The following is an 18,237-nucleotide window of genomic DNA, read 5'->3' on the forward strand; positions in this document are numbered from 1 at the left end:
ATTATTATTATTATTATTATTATTATTTAGATTTGTATGCCATCCCTCTCCTTAGAGCAAACTGTGCCCCAGTAACACACTTCTACACTGAAAGGGGGGAGGGGGGCATCAACTGAAGATACAATTTATTTTTTTAATAAAATTGTTATTGACGATTCTTGAACAGGATGCAAATATTAGAAAAGGAAAAAATAAGAAATGATGAATAAGTAAGAAAAAATAGAAAAGAAGAAGAAAACAAAAGATCACAAAACAGCAGCTTCCAATCTTTTTGACAATGGCTATAAATGCACCTTCCTCTCTCCCTCCCTCCCTCTCTCTCTGTCATTATATACCATGATTCCCTTGTTTCCATAAACTACACTTCAAACCCATAATCACAAATCCATTTTTCTTTTTTCAGCTAAAACTCCATAAGAGGTAAAATCGGATGAAATGTTCCCAGTACGCTCGTGCCCGTCAATCACCAAAAAGCTGGTCGCGAAAGGAGTGTGAAGCTCCGCCTACCCATCCAGACGCTTCCATTTGGATTCTTTTACCCTCCCCATGTTCACAGAATGCTTTGTGCATTCGCATAGGGTAAAATAACCCAATTGGCGGCCTCCAGGCAGGTGGGCAGATCCTCACACTCCCTTCATAACTGGTTTTTTGACAACTGACAGGCACAAGCAAACCAAGAGCATTTCACCTCTAGATCAGATACAATTTATTTCTCAGTCCTGGAAGAGTTAATGGGGGAAAAAAAGCCTAATCTCCCGTCAGGATGCCATATAGTAAGGATCATATCATATTCATGTCTTGTCTACATAAACTCAGCAAGAGAGCCAATTTGGCTACTCTTTTACTCCCTCAAGAAGGTGCTGGCTCTAAAACGGATCCACAAATGGAACAGGAAGAGGACAGAAGAAACCACAAGACAGTGTCTCTTGGTCTTCAGCAGACCATCCCAGCCCATTTTCAGTCTGATGCATTCCTGGTCCAAAACCAAGCAGCAAACAAACTGGAATGAGCTCTCCAGCCAAATGTGTTCAGTTTCTCCACATCAGGAAATAACTACAAATACCTCTGGAGCCCCCTTTGGTGATCAATCCGTCTGGATTTGGCACATTCAGAATCAAGACATCAAGAATCTTAGGAACTATGTTAATATCATGGATGAGCATTAAAGACTGGTCCACACAGTATGTTTTCTGTCCACACAAAAAGTCTTGGTCTTTCTCAGATATGCACAAATGTATGCCTGTGCAGGCAAATATATATTGTGTGATCGGGTTTTCATAAATCTACCCTGCCCTGTCTGTAGTCCATGTCCATAGCTTAACTTTTTTCAACCATTGTGATTGGTAATGGATGAGCTCCTTTAACTTCAATTCAAGAGAATACTGGAAAATGTAGGACACTGAGTCCTGGTTGTATCTCATCACAGTGGTACAGTGTTCCCTCGATTTCCACGGGGGATGCGTTCCGAGACCACCCGCGAAAGTCGAATTTCCGCGAAGTAGAGATGCGGAAGTAAATACACCATTTTTGGCTATGGACAGTATCACAAGCCTTCCCTTAACACTTTAAACCCCTAAATTACCATTTCCCATTCCCTTAACAACCATTTACTCACCATTATTATTGGTACTCACCATTGAATAAGACACTTAGTGATCCTGATATTTATAAACATAATTATTTATTAACAATAATTTTTTAAAAAATTTATTTGCAAAAAATATTAGTTTGGCGATGATGTATGACGTCATCGGGCGGGAAAAACCGTGGTATAGGAAAAAAACCGTGAAGTATTTTTTAATCAATATTTTTTGAAAAACCGTGGTATAGGCTATTCACGAAGTTCGAACCCGCGAAAATCGAGGGAACACTGTATATCATTTCTGCTTATCCCATTAAAAAAAGAGAAAAACCTATGGTCCAAGTCATGCAGAATGAAAAAAAACTGGGCAAATACTATATACTTCAAGATTGGTTTCTAGTACTCCAGAAAACTGTGGGCAATTCCACAGAATGCCCCAGAGAATTGAGGAAAAACGTATACAATTTCGGTGCTTGCCTTTAAACCATAAGAGAGAAGGGAGCACACCTTGTTCATTGTGAGAATTACAAAGATTATTAACAGTTCCATGGAACCTTAACCCCCCCCCCCCTTCTGAAGGATCTTCTTGAATTAAGATGATTGCCCAAGACTTGGCATTTAAAATAATGCATTAATTTGTGTGTAAAATATTATTTGGGTTTTAAGAGCTTCTAAAAAAAAAATGATGTTTCATTAGTAGTAAACCCAAATACATAACACTGGGCAAATTTATATTCCAGAACAGGTAATTACAAAATTTGCTTGTATAAACACTTGTAATAATGGGACTCACCACAGACTGCAACCACAATCATGAATTCACCTAGTAGGTGGGGGGGGGGGGTTTTCCTGCTAATGTTATTTGAGATTGCTTGGGTTAGTCATTAAAACAAACCTATTGCACACCACGAATATGAAAAACAATAACTAATTCTAGGAACAGATCCTACAGTTAAACCCCAAGTTGTTTTGTCAATGTGCTACCACACTAATTTCTCATCTAAACTTTTAAAAAAAGTCCACTGAATGATTGGTAGGGTTAATGAAACAGAATCTTCGCAAGATTTGTATTCTCTCTCCATCTTGGGTGCTCATGGTTTCACCTACGCCCTGTAGTAGATATACTGTTATGCCTGCTGTATAGAATACAAATATACAAATAGCATGGATATTCACCAAATGGTAAGTGATACAAAAGCAAGGATAATCCTGTCCTTGATCTTATTCCAGTTCTCTCCAGTAGTTCAATATTTAATGGAAACCACCAATACATGAATCACAAGTGTTTTTTGAAGCCAATGTTATAGGTCCGATACCTCCTTCCCCAATTCATCTTTGAAGGAGTTTCTCCCACCCCCCCCCCAGCTGGATCATTTGCAAAAGGAGCCAATAAGCCCAAATAAAAGATGGTCTCACAATACAGTGATCCCCCGCTCGTTGCGAGGGTTCCGTTCCAGGACCCCCCGCAACGAGCGGGTTTTCGCGAAGTAGCGCTGCGGAAGTAAAAACACCATCTGCGCATGTGCAGATGGTGTTTTTACTCCCGCAGCGCTAGCGAGGAGCCGAAGATTGGGGGCGGCGCGGCTGTTTTAAAACGTCGCCGCCAGCATGGGGGGCTTCCTAGCAGCCCCCCAAACCCGGGTTGGGGGTCCGGGGGGTGCTGGCAAGCCCCCCATGCTGGCGGCGACATTTTAAAACAGCCGCGCCGCCCCCAATCTTCGGCTCCTCGCTAGCGGGCAGGCAGGCGGCGGACAAGCCTTTCGCTGGCGCTGGCTCTCGCCGCTTTCGAGCTGAGTCCTGGAGCGAATTCGCTTCAGGACTCAGCTCAAAAGCGCCGAGAGCCAGCACCAGCGAAAGGCTTGTCCGCGCTGGCTCTCGCCGCTTTCGAGCTGAGTCCTGGAGCGAATTCGCTTCAGGACTCAGCTCAAAAGCGCCGAGAGCCAGCGCCAGCGAAAGGCTTGTCCGCGCTGGCTCTCGCCGCTTTCGAGCTGAGTCCTGGAGCGAATTCGCTTCAGGACTCAGCTCAAAAGCGGCGAGAATGAACGGCGTGGGCGGGCGAAGGGCGGGCGGCAGTGAGGAGTTTGCGTGGGCGGTGGGGAAACTCCTTGCTGATGCCCGCTGCTCGCCCTCCCGCCAGCAAGAGGGGGAAGACCCAGGGAAGCCGCCCAGCAGCTGATCTGCCGGGCGCCATCTACGCATGCGTGCCCATAGAAAAAAAGGGCACACATGCGCAGATGGTGTTTTGACTTCCGGGTTGAAAAATCGCAAATTACCCTGTTCGCAATGGTCGGGGACGCAATAACCGGGGTATTACTGTACTTCTGCTGCTTTGCAATTCCAGAGACATTCATTCATTGATTCATTCATTCATTCATTCATTCATTTATTAGATTTGAATGGCGCCCCTCTCCGTAGACTCGGGCCGGCTAACAACAGTAAAAAGACAATATGAACAAATCTAATATTAAAAGTAATGTAAAAAAACCCCAATTTAAGAAACCAATCATACATACAGACATACCATGCATAAATTTTATAAGCCTAGGGGGAAGGGAATATCTCAATTCCCCCATGCCTGACAACAGAGGTGGGTTTTAAGGAGCTTACGAAAGGCAAGGAGGGTGGGGGCAACTCTGATATCTGGGAAGAGTTGGTTCCAGAGGGTCGGGGCCACCACAGAGAAGGCTCTTCCCCTGGGTCCTAACTGTGGGACCTAACTGGCCGCTGGGATTTGTGCGGCAGAAGGCGGTCCCGGAGATATTCTAGTCCAATGCCATGAAGGGCTTTATAGGTCATAACCAACACTTTGAATTGTGACCGGAAACTGATCGGCAACCAATGCAGACTGCGGAGTGTTGGTGTGACATGGGCATATTTAGGAAGGCCCATGATAGCTCTTGCAGCTGCATTCTGCACGATCTGAAGCTGCACTATGCACGATCTGAATTTTCAAATTGTTTGGAGGTGGTGGGGGAGAGTTATGGACTAACATTTATAGATTGAGAGCCTGAACTGAACAACTGGCAGAACTTTATGCATTGGGAATTTCTTGGCAGCCCAAGACCCATTAAGCATTCTCGAATTCTCAATATTTCAAAGCCTTTCTGCAACCACAGGTACACTATGTTGCAAACCAGGGGGGCTACTTTTCTGCTCAAGTGCATTATTAAAAAGGCATTGAAACTCTAGAGAAAGTGCAGAAGAGAGCAACCAGGATGATAAGGGAATTGGAAACTAAAACATACGAAGAGCAGTTGCAGGAACTGGGCATGGCCAGTCTGGCAAAGAGAAGGATGAGGGGAGACATGATACCAGTGTTCCAATACTTGAGGGGCTGCCACTCATAGGAGTGGGTCAAACTATTTTCCAGGGCATCAGAAGGTCAGACAAGGAATAACGGATGGAAACTGACCAAGGAGAGATTCAACCCGGAAATAAGGAGAAAACTTTCTGACAGTGAGAGCAATCAACCAATAGAACAGCTTGCCTGCAAAGGTCGTAGGAGTTCCAACACTTAAGACTTCCAATAGGAGATTGGACTGCCATATGGACTACATCAGTGATTTACAACCTTTTTTGAGCCGCGGCACATTTTTTACATTTACGAAACCCTGGGGCACATTGAGCGGGGGGGGGGGGGGGGGGCCTAAAAAAGTTTGGACAAAAAAATTCTCTCTCTCTCTTCCTCCCCTTTGCTCTATTTCTTTCTCCCTCCCTCTTTCCCTCCCTTCCTTCATTTTTCTTTCTCTCTCTCTCCATCCCTTTCTTTCTCTTCCTTCCTCTCTTTTTTGCTCTCTTTCTCTCTCCCTCCCGACCTCCCTCTATGTCTTTCTCTCTCTCTCTCCCCTCCCTCTCTTGCTTTCTTTGTCTCTCTTGCTCTCTCTCTCTCTTGCTCTCCCTCTTTCTCTTGTTCTCTCTCTCACTTGCTTTCTTTCTCTCTCGTTCTTTCTCTCTCGCGCGCTCTTTCTCTCTCTTGCTTTCTTTCTCTCTCTCTCTTGCTTTCTCTCTCTCTTGCTTTCTTTCTCTCTGAGCTTCGCGGCACACCTGACCATGTCTCGCGGCACACTAGTGTGCCGTGGCACACTGGTTGAAAAACACTGGACTAGATGACCTACAAGGTCCCTTCCAACTCTAATAATCTAATCTAATCTAATTTGTCACGGAGGCCCTAAATCAACCACTAGCTTGTCCATATATATGAATTTGGTAAGAATGACTAGTATGTGTTCTTGAATTATTTTTTAAGTTTTAATTGGGATTTTAGAAATTGCTCATTTTTTTCCTTGACTTCTTTTTATTGTTATTGTAATTTTATATTGTTGTAAGCCACCCTGAGTCCTTCGGGATTGGGTGGCATAAATGAATGATTGATAGATAGATAGATAGGTAGGTAGGTAGGTAGGTAGGTAAATAAATATCCCCATGTTTTTGTGTCACTTTCCCGAAGTTTCTGTCCAGAAGAGAGTGCATCTGATCTGCGCCATATCTGGTCTCCTAGAAAGATGAAGACATTGAGGAAAAGAAAACAGAAGACTGGAGAAAGTCTTATATTTCCTCTCAGTCAGCAGTTATGTGACCTAGCAGGCAGCTGAGCAACAATTTTGTCCCTTTCCACCAGAATCGAATTACTGTAGTCTGAAGTCAAAATCAGATTTCTGAGCCCAGCATTCTTGACAGCAAACCCTTTACTTTGTCAGGCAGCTGTTAACTGTATCCCTCGGAGTTTGCAGAGGAGAAGGAGGGGCTGAGTGGGACAATTACAAATGGATCTCTGTGCACAACCACCCCAGGTGGAGGCAGCAGAACCACCTGCTCCCACAGAGCAGCTCCATGTACCTGCCAGATCTGTAATTTATAAGCCGACAAACTGAAAAATAAATCCAATTCTATACTTCTTCCTCTAGATATCTAAGCAGGACAGAGATTCCAGGCAACATATGGTCCTGCCACATATCTGCATTTTTAGATCTAAAAAACAAAGTGTGTATCTCTGGTGATATACAAATGGCATACTTAATTGGGCAGAAATTAGGTTGGTTCAAACATGACAATATATTCATTGTGTGGCACCAAAAGTGTTTATAGATCAGGGGATCCCAATCAGGGGTGCGAGACGATATTCCAGGGGATGCGAAAACTTGGGTTTAGAAGTTTCAAAATTATAGTGGATATGTATAATTGTATGCATAATTTTTTAAGGGTGCAAGAATATATCAGAAGTGTTCTAGGCAGGGGTGGGCTACTGCCTGGATGCGGGGGAATGCAGTGGGGTAGCGAAAATGGAGCTCCACCCCAGAGCACCCAATTTGCACTTAAAGATGTTGAAAGAAAATACATAAACCACGGCCACAGTGTGGTAGTAAAATTTTTGGTAGCCCTTCACTGGTTCTAGGGGTGAAAGGTATAGAAAAGGTTGGGATAGTATAATATAGATAAATTAGCAAGAAAATGCTATTACTGTACTTCATATTTCCTTAGAATTCTAGATAATATTAAGGAAAAATCGGTAACAAGTAGTCTTAAAGTGCAACATCTTTCTGCTCTTTAATCATGAACACATTCTTTTTGCAGACTACGTCATAGAACTGTTAAGTTAAATTTTGCTGAACTTACAACTGCCTTGATCGTTATCACTAGTCATTCTATCCAAGGACTTTTGAAGTAGTAATTTAACAACATATGCAAGGCCAATAAATTTTCATCTCTGTCTTTGAGAGTAAAATCTCAAAGCCCAGAGAAACAGACTGTTATCTTTTATTTTCCATTTTCTCTTTTTTTTCCTAGTTTCTTTAGTTTTTCCTTCAAACAAAATCTCTTCCAAAAGTTGGAATAGCTGAATGTCTTTAAAATTGCTCATATCAATGGTTAAATGTGAATACGCCCTTAAACTGAAGTAAGGATTAACTCTGGCTCAGCTAGAAATCAGTATGAAAACATTAGGTTAATTATAGGAGAATGCAATGTTAAAGTTGGAAGTAAGAGATCATTTGCAATAAGAGAAATATTTAGGTTTGGTGCATGAAATGAAAATGGAGATAGATTAATAGAGTTCTGCCAAAAAAAAGCAGAATTTATAGCAAATACCTTCTTCAACAAGCTAAAAGACTACATATGGACATCACTGAATGGACACAGCAAAACAAAACTTTCTTTATGATTTGCATACAAAAATAGAAAAGTTTTCTTCAGTCAATAAAAATGAGAGCAGTACACAAAAGATAGGGGTAACAACTGGATGGTGATGATGACAATTTTTAAAAGTACAGAAGCTGGGGAAACATTTTTATCAAAAGAGGGGAAAAATAAATGGCAAAGAATGCAAAGATCCACTGGAAAAATAAAATATAAGTACAGTACAAAGTACAGTACTAAAAGTACAGAACAAGGAAATCTCAAAATTCATGATACATGTGATACATCACTGGACTAGAATCAAACATTATGGAAAATTATATGTATCCTAGAAACTAAGGGAACCAATAAAACACATAAAATCATAGAATTGGAAGGGACCTCCAGGTTCATCAGGTCCAACACACTGTTCAATGCAGGATTCATTAAACCATCCTAGAAAGATGACTGTCCAGTCTCTGTTTGAAGACCTCCATCTCCTGTGGAGGTGGTGAGCCCACCACGTCCCGTGGCAAACTGTTCCACTGGTTTATCACCCTTACTGTTAGAAAGTTTTTTCTGATATCCAGTCTAAATCTACTCCCTTGCAGTTTCATTCCATTGTTTCTAGTCCTTCCATGTGCTAATGAGAACAATGCTGCTCTGCTCTGTGAAGCCCTTCAGATATTTGTAGACCGCTATCAAGTCTCCTCTCAGTCTTCTCCTTTGTAGACTAAACATCCCTAGATCCTTTAACTGTTCCTACTAGGACATGGTTTCCAGACCACTCACCATCCTTGTAACTCTCCTTTGAACTTACTCTAGTTTATCAATGTCCTTTTTAAATTGGGGCCCCCAGAACTGAACACAGTATTCCAAGTGTGGTCGTACCAAAGTACTGTAGAGAGGAATAATTATTCCACGTGAGCTAGATTCTATGTTCCTCTTGATGCATCCCAGGATTGTGTTTGCCTTTTTTGCAGCTGCTTCACACTGTCGAATCTGCTTCACACTGTCGAATCACCATCAAAACTGTTGAATTTCTTGACAAGAGAATACAAAGGCCAGTCTGCTATTCAATATTTTAAAACATATAAAATGGTGCAAATGGTGCAAATCTAATGCACAAGGCAGAAACATTCAAGTAATACCAGCCTTTATCTTGCTAAACTCAAAAATTCAGGACTGTAACTTGAATAAAAGCCATAAAAGAAAGAGACATCTGCTACCTGGGAGAAAGACTCTGACAGATCTAGAAAAAAATACTAATGTGCAGCGATATCACATGGACAAGGGAAGAACAGATTGTCAAGGTTTTTCCCAACTGTAACATATGGTTGTGAAAGCTGGACCCTTAGAAAGGCTGAACAAAGAAAATTGTGATACTAAATTGTGATGAAAAAAACTGTTGAAAAATAATTCAGTCTACAAGAACAAGAAAAGAAATAATTAAGTACTAAACGACGTAATCTTAGATTGCTCATTGGAAACATTAATAATGAAGTTCAAGTTTTAATATTTTGGACACACAATGCAAAGCAAGAGTCTAGGAATATTCTAATGCTTGGAAAAACTGGAGGAGGAGGATGACAACAACGACTAAATCTAGCATTGATGACATAAATATGAGCTTACAAGAGACAGTCACTGACAAACAATTGTGGTAAAATTGCATCTATTGAGTCATAAACAGCCAGAGGCAATTGAATAAGCAATAAGAAGAAATTAGCGATCCAAATGATGCAAATTGATCCATCCATTTGTTTTGTTTTATGAACCATTCAAACATCTCTAAATGCTGCGTGACAACAACTTGCACTGGAAATAGAAGCTGTTTTTGGGGCGTTGAAGACAAGTGACCTGAACTCCATTTTGCTCTTTTGCCACTAATAAAACCAAGTGTGGGTACTTCCTTTCATCAGCCTAGCTATTTCCAAGCCTGCCCATCCTTTGATCCGAGGCCCTCCAGGTGTCAGGTAACAACTCCTGCAGCTATACAAGCTGCAGATGACAAGAGTTGCTTTTTGACATGTCTGGCAGGCTTAATAAGAAAAGGTGTGACTTTATGAACGTTTACTCATTCTGAGCTATATCAGAGAGTAGCAAATTAACTCCTTTTCCCTTTAAAAAATACCCTTACCATTTTCGTTCAGTTTTCTGGACATAAGCATGTTGGCCTGGACCTTGATTCTAATATGACCTGATTGTATGATCACTTCTGATTTGCAAGATCTTTGCTTGGGATTTTACCTTTTTTAAAAAAAATCAAAATAAATTATGAGGAAGTAGGAGGGGAAGTGCTTTTTATCCCAGATGAAGACCCAAGATAATTGAAATTTGATTTACCTAACATAATTTCTGGTGCTCCTTCTTTGTCTCTCAATTTGTTTTTAAATCAACAGAGCTGTAAATTCATATCTCCCACTCCCAATTGTGAAGCTCACAAGCAGGTCTTAAACTATTTTACTCTCTTTAACCACGAAAGTGACTACAGTGATCCCCCGCTCGTTGCGAGGGTTCCGTTCCAGGACCCCCCGCAACGAGCGGGTTTTCGTGAAGTAGCGCTGCGGAAGTAAAAACACCATCTGCGCATGTGCAGATGGTGTTTTTAACTTCCGCAGCGCTAGCGAGGAGCCGAAGATTGGGGGCGGCGGGGCTGTTTTAAAACATCGCCGCCGACATGGGGGGCTCGCTAGCACCCCCCCGAACCGCCAACCCAGGTTTGGGGGGGTGCTAGCGAGCCCCCATGTCGGCGGGGACATTTTAAAACACCCGCGCGGCTTTCCAATGAGTCCCGAAGACAAACGCGGAAGTTTGACGTTTGTCTTCGGGAGTCATTGGAAAGCCGCATGGGTGTTTTAAAATGTCCCCGCCGACATGGGGGGCTCGCTAGCACCCCCCCAAACCCGGGTTGGGTTGGGGGTGCGAAATGACTTGGAGGAATGTGAAGCTGAAACCGGCCGATTTGGACTTCCCATTCCTCCAAGTCACTTCGCCGCTCGTGTCCTGGCTAAACCGGGCAGCAGGAGACAGGCTTTGAGTTTTGGCTGCGGGGCGAGGGAGTTAGGAAAGTCCTACTTCTCCCCCCGCAGCCAAAAACTCAAAGCCTGTCTCCTGCTGCCCGGTTTAGCCAGGACACGAGCGGCGAAATGACTTGGAGGAATGTGAAGCTGAAACCGGCCGGTTTGGACTTCCCATTCCTCCAAGTCACTTCGCCGCTCGTGTCCTGGCTAAACCGGGCAGCAGGAGACAGGCTTTGAGTTTTGGCTGCGGGGCGAGGGAGTTAGGAAAGTCCTACTTCTCCCCCCGCAGCCAAAAACTCAAAGCCTGTCTCCTGTTGCCCGGTTTAGCCAGGACACGAGCGGCGAAATGACTTGGAGGAATGTGAAGCTGAAACCGGCCGAACGGAGGGCGAGCGGGTGCTGGGGGGGGCTTCTCGCCCTCCCGCCAGCAAGAGGGGAAAGACCCAGGGAAGCCGCCCAGCAGCTGATCTGCCCGGCGGGGAACACCATCTACGCATGCGTGGCCATAGGAAAAAAGGGCGCACATGCGCAGATGGTGTTTTTACTTCCGGGTTGAAAAATCGCGATGTAGCCCGTTCGCAATGGTCGGGGACGCAATAACCGGGGGATCACTGTATACAGATATCCCGTGAGAATAAAAAGTAGCAGAGCATCTTATATTGCCTATCATACTCATGTTTTGAAGATAATAGTTAAAAAAAATATTACTGCAACTCTGCAGTTTCACTTTTTCAAAACAAAAAAATGTTTGAGTCGATTCAGAAGGGCAGCATAGAAATCTAATTAAATGAATGAATTTAGTGAAGTACAAAAATCTTTTAAGCTCCTGAAAGCTATTTCTAAATAATCCATGTTTTGTCATAGTGGTATTTTCGTGTCATGTGTTGGCAACATAGTTTTACATAGGAAATTATTTGTTGCGCAATAATGGTGGGGAATTATTCTTACTCAGATGATTGTGTAAGGTTTCCTTTCCACTGCTATTATTACATTAAAACCAGGCAAGTCAACCAAATCGGAAATATATTCGGGTTATCCTATTCAGAAAGATTACTGAAGTTATGAAAGTAAAGAACTACAGGGCAAGTGTTTATACACTGCATTCCAATCTCAACTGCTAATACCAACAGCATAATACTTTACAGTTTATAATAGCATTCCAGTTTTAATCTCTCTGGTCTCTTATGGAAAGAGCATCCAGCAAACTAAGTTCTAGTACTTATTTCCTGACTAGCAGACACATACAACTTCTAATGCTTCCAAAAGCCATGGGAAGAGTACTGCTTAGGTCCTTATATAACTCTAGGCAATTTTAATGCAGTGCTAAATCCTTCTGATTGGAGCTGGTATAATCCCAATGAATCAGATTTCTTGTCCTATACATATAGGGGGAAATTTGTGGACTTTCAGTAATTTCTGGATTCTCCTTCCTATTTCCCCATTTTACTAAGACAATTCAATGTTTGGAGGCCAAATATTACTACTTACTGTAACTACACTTACAGTGCAGCATAGATAGTCAACCTATCAAAGAGATGAGTGGCAATAATAAATTAATAAATAGATAGCACATCAGGGCCAAATGTCTAACTTTAATAAACTTTAATGACAGACATTTTATTTGTCCAAATTTTATTCACCCTTTTGTTTTATGTGAGTTTCCTTTTCCATATGGTTGTTGACTTGTATGATCCAAGCCACTCTAGGAAGAGCAGTTTCTAAAATAATCCTAATATTCATTATTTCTAATCATTTCTAATAATTAATAGCTTCCACCAATGCCCTTTATGTTAAAATCACAAGAAAATGGATTAGATTAAATTTTAAGGGCAATGTCCTGGCAGTACAAACTGTTCCCCAGTGAACAAACTGCTTTGAAATATGCTGGACTCGACTTTGTTAAAAATAAATCCTTTTAAATAATTTTATTACATTTTACAAAGCACACATATAAAAAGGAACATAAACTAACAATCCAAAGAAATGATAAAATAATAAAAATAAATGGAGATCAAAGTGCGTAATTATATAAAGAAAAGGAAAGGAAAAAACAAATATATACAAAGAATGACTTCTGACTTCTTCCAAAAATATAAATAACACTTACTTTTGAGTATTAGCTTATTATTTATTATTAATTTATTAGTCTTATTATAGTTTAGGATTACAATAAAATGTCCATTCTCCACAAAAAAGGAAGAAATAAAAAAGTTCCCCTTATTAAATTTTAACAATCATCAAATACATGTATCAAATTTTTCTCCATCTCATGCAAAAAAAGTCCCACAAAAACTTTAAAAGTAGAATCGGAGTATCTGAGAAACCTACCCACTATACATTTCTTGAATTGGTAACTACAATTCCTTCCGTTATTCAATAATTTAGGAAAATAAAAGAGATAACATCATACCATGTCCTATGCATCTAGTTTCTTCCTAGAAATAAAAGGCATCTGAACAGAGGGGAAGTTTAAATTAATTTTATATATTAACTAAATTGTTAATAGTAGATTAGATTAGATTAGATTTATTGGATTTATATGCCGCCCCTCTCCGAAAACTCGGGGCGGCTCACAGCAAGACAAAAACAATACATAATGACAATCCAATACCCACCAATCCAATGACAATTTTAAGCTAAAATTCATAAAAAACAACCCCAGAGTATTAAAACAAATAAACAAAACACGCATACAATCAATCTAATGCCAAAACAACATGGGCAAGGGGGAGATGTTTCAGTTCCCCCATGCCTGACGGCAGAGGTGGGTTTTAAGAAGTTTGCGAAAGGCAAGGAGGGTGGGGGCAATCCTAATCTCAGAGGGGAGCTGGTTCCAGAGGGTTGGAGCCGCCACAGAGAAGGCTCTTCCCCTGGGTCCCGCCAGACGACATTGTTTAGTCGACGGGACCCGGAGAAGGCCAACTCTGTGGGACCGAACCGGTCGCTGGGATTCGTGCGGCAGAAGGCGGTCCCGAAGGTATTCTGGTCCAGTGCCATGAAGGGCTTTATAGGTCATAACCAACACTTTGAATTGTGACCGGAAACTGATCGGCAACCAATGCAGACTGCGGAGTGTTGGAGTGATATGGGCATACTTAGAGAAGCCCATAATTGCTCTCGCAGCTGCATTCTGCACGATCTGAAGTTTCCGAACACTTTTCAAAGGTAGCCCCATGTAGAGAGCGTTACAGTAGTCGAACCTCGAGGTGATGAGGGCATGAGTGACTGTGAGCAAGTAGGGCCGCAACTAGCGCAACAGGCGAACCTGGGCAAACGCCCCCCTCGCCACAGCTGAAAGATGTTTCTCTAATGTGAGCTGTGGATCGAGGAGGACGCCCAAGTTGCGGACCCTCTCTGAGGGGGTCAATAATTTCCCCCCCCCCAGGGTAATGGATGGACAGATCGAGTTGTCCTTGGGAGGCAAGACCGACAGCCATTCCGTCTTGTCTGGATTGAGTTTGAGTTTGTGTATTATTATTCTTATTCTTATTCTTATTATTCTTATTATTCTTATTCTTATTCTTATTCTTATTCTTATTATTATTATTATTATTATTATTATTATTATTGTTATTATAATATTATTATTATGGAATAGTATTATTCCAATTCATACAGATGGTAATCTTAAACTGTTCTTTTACGAGTTTGTCCAAAATTTAAATACAGCCTTGATCCAAGGACTGATCGAGTCCATGGAATTTGAGATCCAATCCCTCATATTTCAATCACTCCAATAAAACTAAGAGTTAGAGCTATTTTCTTCAACCTGCGATCTGATGAGTGTTTTTTATAATGGGTTTTTATAATTGTTTTTAATATTAGATTTGTGCTTTGTATTTTGTCGTGAGCCGCTCTGAGTCTTCAGAGAGGGGCAGCATACAAGTCTAATAAATTATTATTATTATTATTATTATTATTATTATTATTATTATTATTATTATCTGTCTCAGGTATGTTAACCTTATCTGTGTGAAATTGCCCATACCACATCTGAAATGTATTTTTATATTATATTTTAACATAGTTTTTATGTTGCATTCCTGTCCACATTATGACTATCTGAAATGCCCACCCTATTATATACAATCTAAAAAAGGGCTATACAACTCAGTAAAAGAAAGCAGGTTCCTCATCCAGCCTCACTGCAGGCTTTACACAATGGAATAGGGCAATAAACCTCTTGTATTTGTCTTAGCAACAGCCTATGGCAAATACCTCCCTTAGGACAGAGCCATGCAACTTTCCCTTTGTTGAGAAAGAACATCTCCAGTCTTTTACTTTGACTTACAGCATCTCCTTGCCCGCAGGGCAATAGTTTATTTCTAATTGCCTTCAAAACTTGACACTCCAGTTGCGCTTGATACACACCTTTGATCTGGGAAACTCCTTTTCCTGCCAGTAAGAAAGACTATTGACTATACAGTTGCTTTGTATTCCCATATGTCTAAACCAAATTGCTGCCTAATACCCCCTTCTCACATCCTATGAGGTTTGGATGCAGTGTGGATATCACATCAAAGTGACTTGAAGAATACTTGCCATTTTCCACACAAATAAGGACTGCCAGGAAGACTGTACTCATGATAAGGAGGGCATGCAATCACCAGCTTTACCTGTCATAACTTGCCATGGAAGTAATAATGAAAAGTAAATGCTAAAGAAACTCAATCCAAACTTATTAGACTTAATCCTGGTCCCTGACTCTCTCATCCATTCTTTCTCAGCTTTAGTGCCTTCCAGATGCATGTATAGAAATTTCCGTAAAATTTGCTAATTTAACTTCCCAAAATTTGGGGAAGTAAATTTTTACAAAAGTAGAAAAATGTCCAAGCTGGGAATTTGTTTAAATGCTGCATTTTCATCTATGCTTCTGAAAAAAAATACATAAAAACATAAAAAAGAAAACTCTAAATATGCACCAAAATTAATGCATATCCTTGACTTACAGCAGTATAGATTTATCAAGATAGCAGGAAAGTCATTTTAAATACCTTTTTACTCTAAGAATATTTAGTATCCAATGTTTATTCCTATTATCTGCCTTTTCCTTCCTATGTAAACAAGGCAGAAACTTTGATCAACCACCTCAACATGGTCATATTTTAAATAATGGAGGGGGAAATCACATTTGGCCTCTAAGGCCATTTTTTAAAGCTTCAGAAGTAATCCAAAGCAAGAACTGGCAGCATAGTTCTTTCCGTTTTGAATAAGAAACACTGATGCCTATAAGTGGTTTAACACAAATAAGGGAAGAAAAACAAGCACATAATCCCATCTGCAAAATCCAGAAAATCCCAATCCAATTCATAGGCACTTGGTATCATTAATAAGCCCTGTCGCCACAAACAATATTAATTAAATCACTACTTACCCCAAGATGGTTAGAATAAACCATCCCTTACATCTCTAGGTAGGAGACCAGGCTGAGAATCAAGTATTATAATAATAATAATATGGAAACCTAAGGATTTTTATAACCAGGGGGAAAAGAGGGGAGGAAAAAACAGAAAGAGGAATGACTTACTGAATTTATGCAACCTAATTCTTTATTCAAAAGCCAGGGCAGAGAAAGCTTTCCTTCTCCACGGTAGCATGACTGGATTCGCTCCTTGATCTTGTCTTTGATCTTCTTCAGTGTGAAAAGGCAGAGGGCAGATTCTTTTGGTGGTTTGACTCTATTCTTCTGCCCCTGTGAGAAGATTGTGAACAGAATGTCGTCCTGTTCTGAAATGCCCAGTTGTTTGGCCAAGGCCTTTCCAGGCTTACTGAGGTAAGCGTCCTGAATTAAGCGATATTCAATGCCATCTCGCATACAACCAATGGGAAATTCCACATATGAGTAGAACTTGGGGTCATCCACGCATAGCCGGACAACTTTTGAGGTGAAAAACTGTTCTCCTGTAGAGTCTGGTGAGGTAAGTTGGGTGTCCAGCTGCAGTGTTAGATAATAGACAAACTGCTCACTACTGAAGCTATAGATATAATAGATATCAAATGTGGGGAACTTGGAGAGTGTATCCGATGGGATCTTGAGCTGGGAGGAGACAAATTCATCTTGATAAACAAAACCAAACATTTCTGCATTCTCTTCACTGTCCATCAGTTTACGGCTGGACAGAGTAGGGAAATACTCAGACTTTCCATCGATGGGAGTTCCAATGAAAAGCTTGTTTTGTCCATTATGCACTTCAATTATAACACCAGACATTGTTCCTGACTCATTGACACTAGAGAGGTAGTGTTCCTTGCGGTGGTGCGGCTCGCCCAACTTGAAGAGATCATCCAACCGTAGGAACTGGCAGATACCTTGTGAAGCACTGCCACAGGCTATCAGACGATTCCCAGAGTAATCCACCAGCAGCAATTTATTGACATTGTTGGTACTAACTAGCCCATGTGGGCAAGACTGCACACTAGGTGGTGGGTAACACTTCTCATTGTCTTCTACTGGACCCGTCACATGTGTGCGCATTTCTGTCAGGTTGCTTGCAAGCTTATAGATCCGGTTGACAGCACCCACATATACCTCCCCAGTTTTGTTGTGGACCACCAAGTGTGTCAAACTCCAGTCTGTGACTTGGAAAGTCATAAAAGGGGAGGAAGATTTGGTAGTGCTTTTTGCCAATGGCAACCAAGAACTACCCAGAAGCAGCAGGGTCCAAATATTAATTGACAAATAGTGCTTTAGCCTCAGAAGCCACATGGTGGAAGAGTCACATCCAGCAATGCATATATCTAACTATAAAATAAACAAGAATCAAACCAAAAACTGGAGGGTGGGAGAGAGTGAATTCCTGTGGACGAACTTCTTTCTTTCCCCTTGTTTCCAGATTCAGGACATTATGGATGCTGGCATTCTACATGGCCCTAGAGGAAAAAAATGCAAAAAACAAGCATGGTTAGGCAAACAGTTGTGCCACTCAAACTACAACAGCACAATAAAATCTCAGTTAGAAACATCTCAGGAATGGAGGTGGTTCAGATAGCTGAAATAGTCAGCTGTCTCAGAGAAGCATTGCATAGTATTTGTTCATCATTCTGCATTCCTCTCATTAAAGTTCCCATGACTTTTTTTTGTAAATTCACTATAGAAAGCAGCAGCTAAATTGTTCTAAGGACTTGTTTAATGTTCTTTTTTTCCCCCCAATGGCAGCAAAAACCTTACCGTTAAATTTGGAATCCTGTTACCAAGGGACTAATTTTACATCTTTTGAATTACAAAAAACAAGAGACATAAAAGTAAAGGTCTGGGATTTCTTTTTTCTTCTTAAACTTAAAAAAAAAAAACTGGGATTAGATTTATTCTTAACTAATTTTAGCTCATTTTTGTTCTGTGCATCTGTATCATCGTTCTGAAAGATTGCTATTTATATTAAACTGCACTGCGTTGCATTACTGTGGTATCAATGTCAGTTATGTTTTCTCATGGTTTTAAAACGGATAAAGGCAACAACATCGATTTCTCACAAAAGAATACTGGAAAACTTCCATACATATTTGTATGATGCAATAACTGAA

The 18,237-nt window shown here is 41.0% G+C and overlaps 1 protein-coding gene across 8 annotated transcripts in view; it reads right to left on the reverse strand.

Moving 5' to 3' along the window:
• PLXNA1 (plexin A1) overlaps positions 1–18,237 on the reverse strand; it is a 471,845-nt gene that overhangs the window by 382,610 nt on the left and 70,998 nt on the right. For all 8 annotated transcript variants that reach the window (XM_070738367.1, XM_070738366.1, XM_070738363.1 and 5 more), the window contains exon 2: positions 16,244–17,586. In XM_070738367.1, the coding sequence (XP_070594468.1) occupies positions 16,244–17,422 (1,179 nt within the window). In that variant the 5' untranslated portion in view covers positions 17,423–17,586. The remainder of the gene's footprint in view (positions 1–16,243; positions 17,587–18,237) is intronic.

The sequence above is a fragment of the Erythrolamprus reginae genome, chromosome 2 (assembly GCF_031021105.1).
Source record: "Erythrolamprus reginae isolate rEryReg1 chromosome 2, rEryReg1.hap1, whole genome shotgun sequence".
Classification (NCBI taxonomy): domain Eukaryota; kingdom Metazoa; phylum Chordata; class Lepidosauria; order Squamata; family Dipsadidae; genus Erythrolamprus; species Erythrolamprus reginae.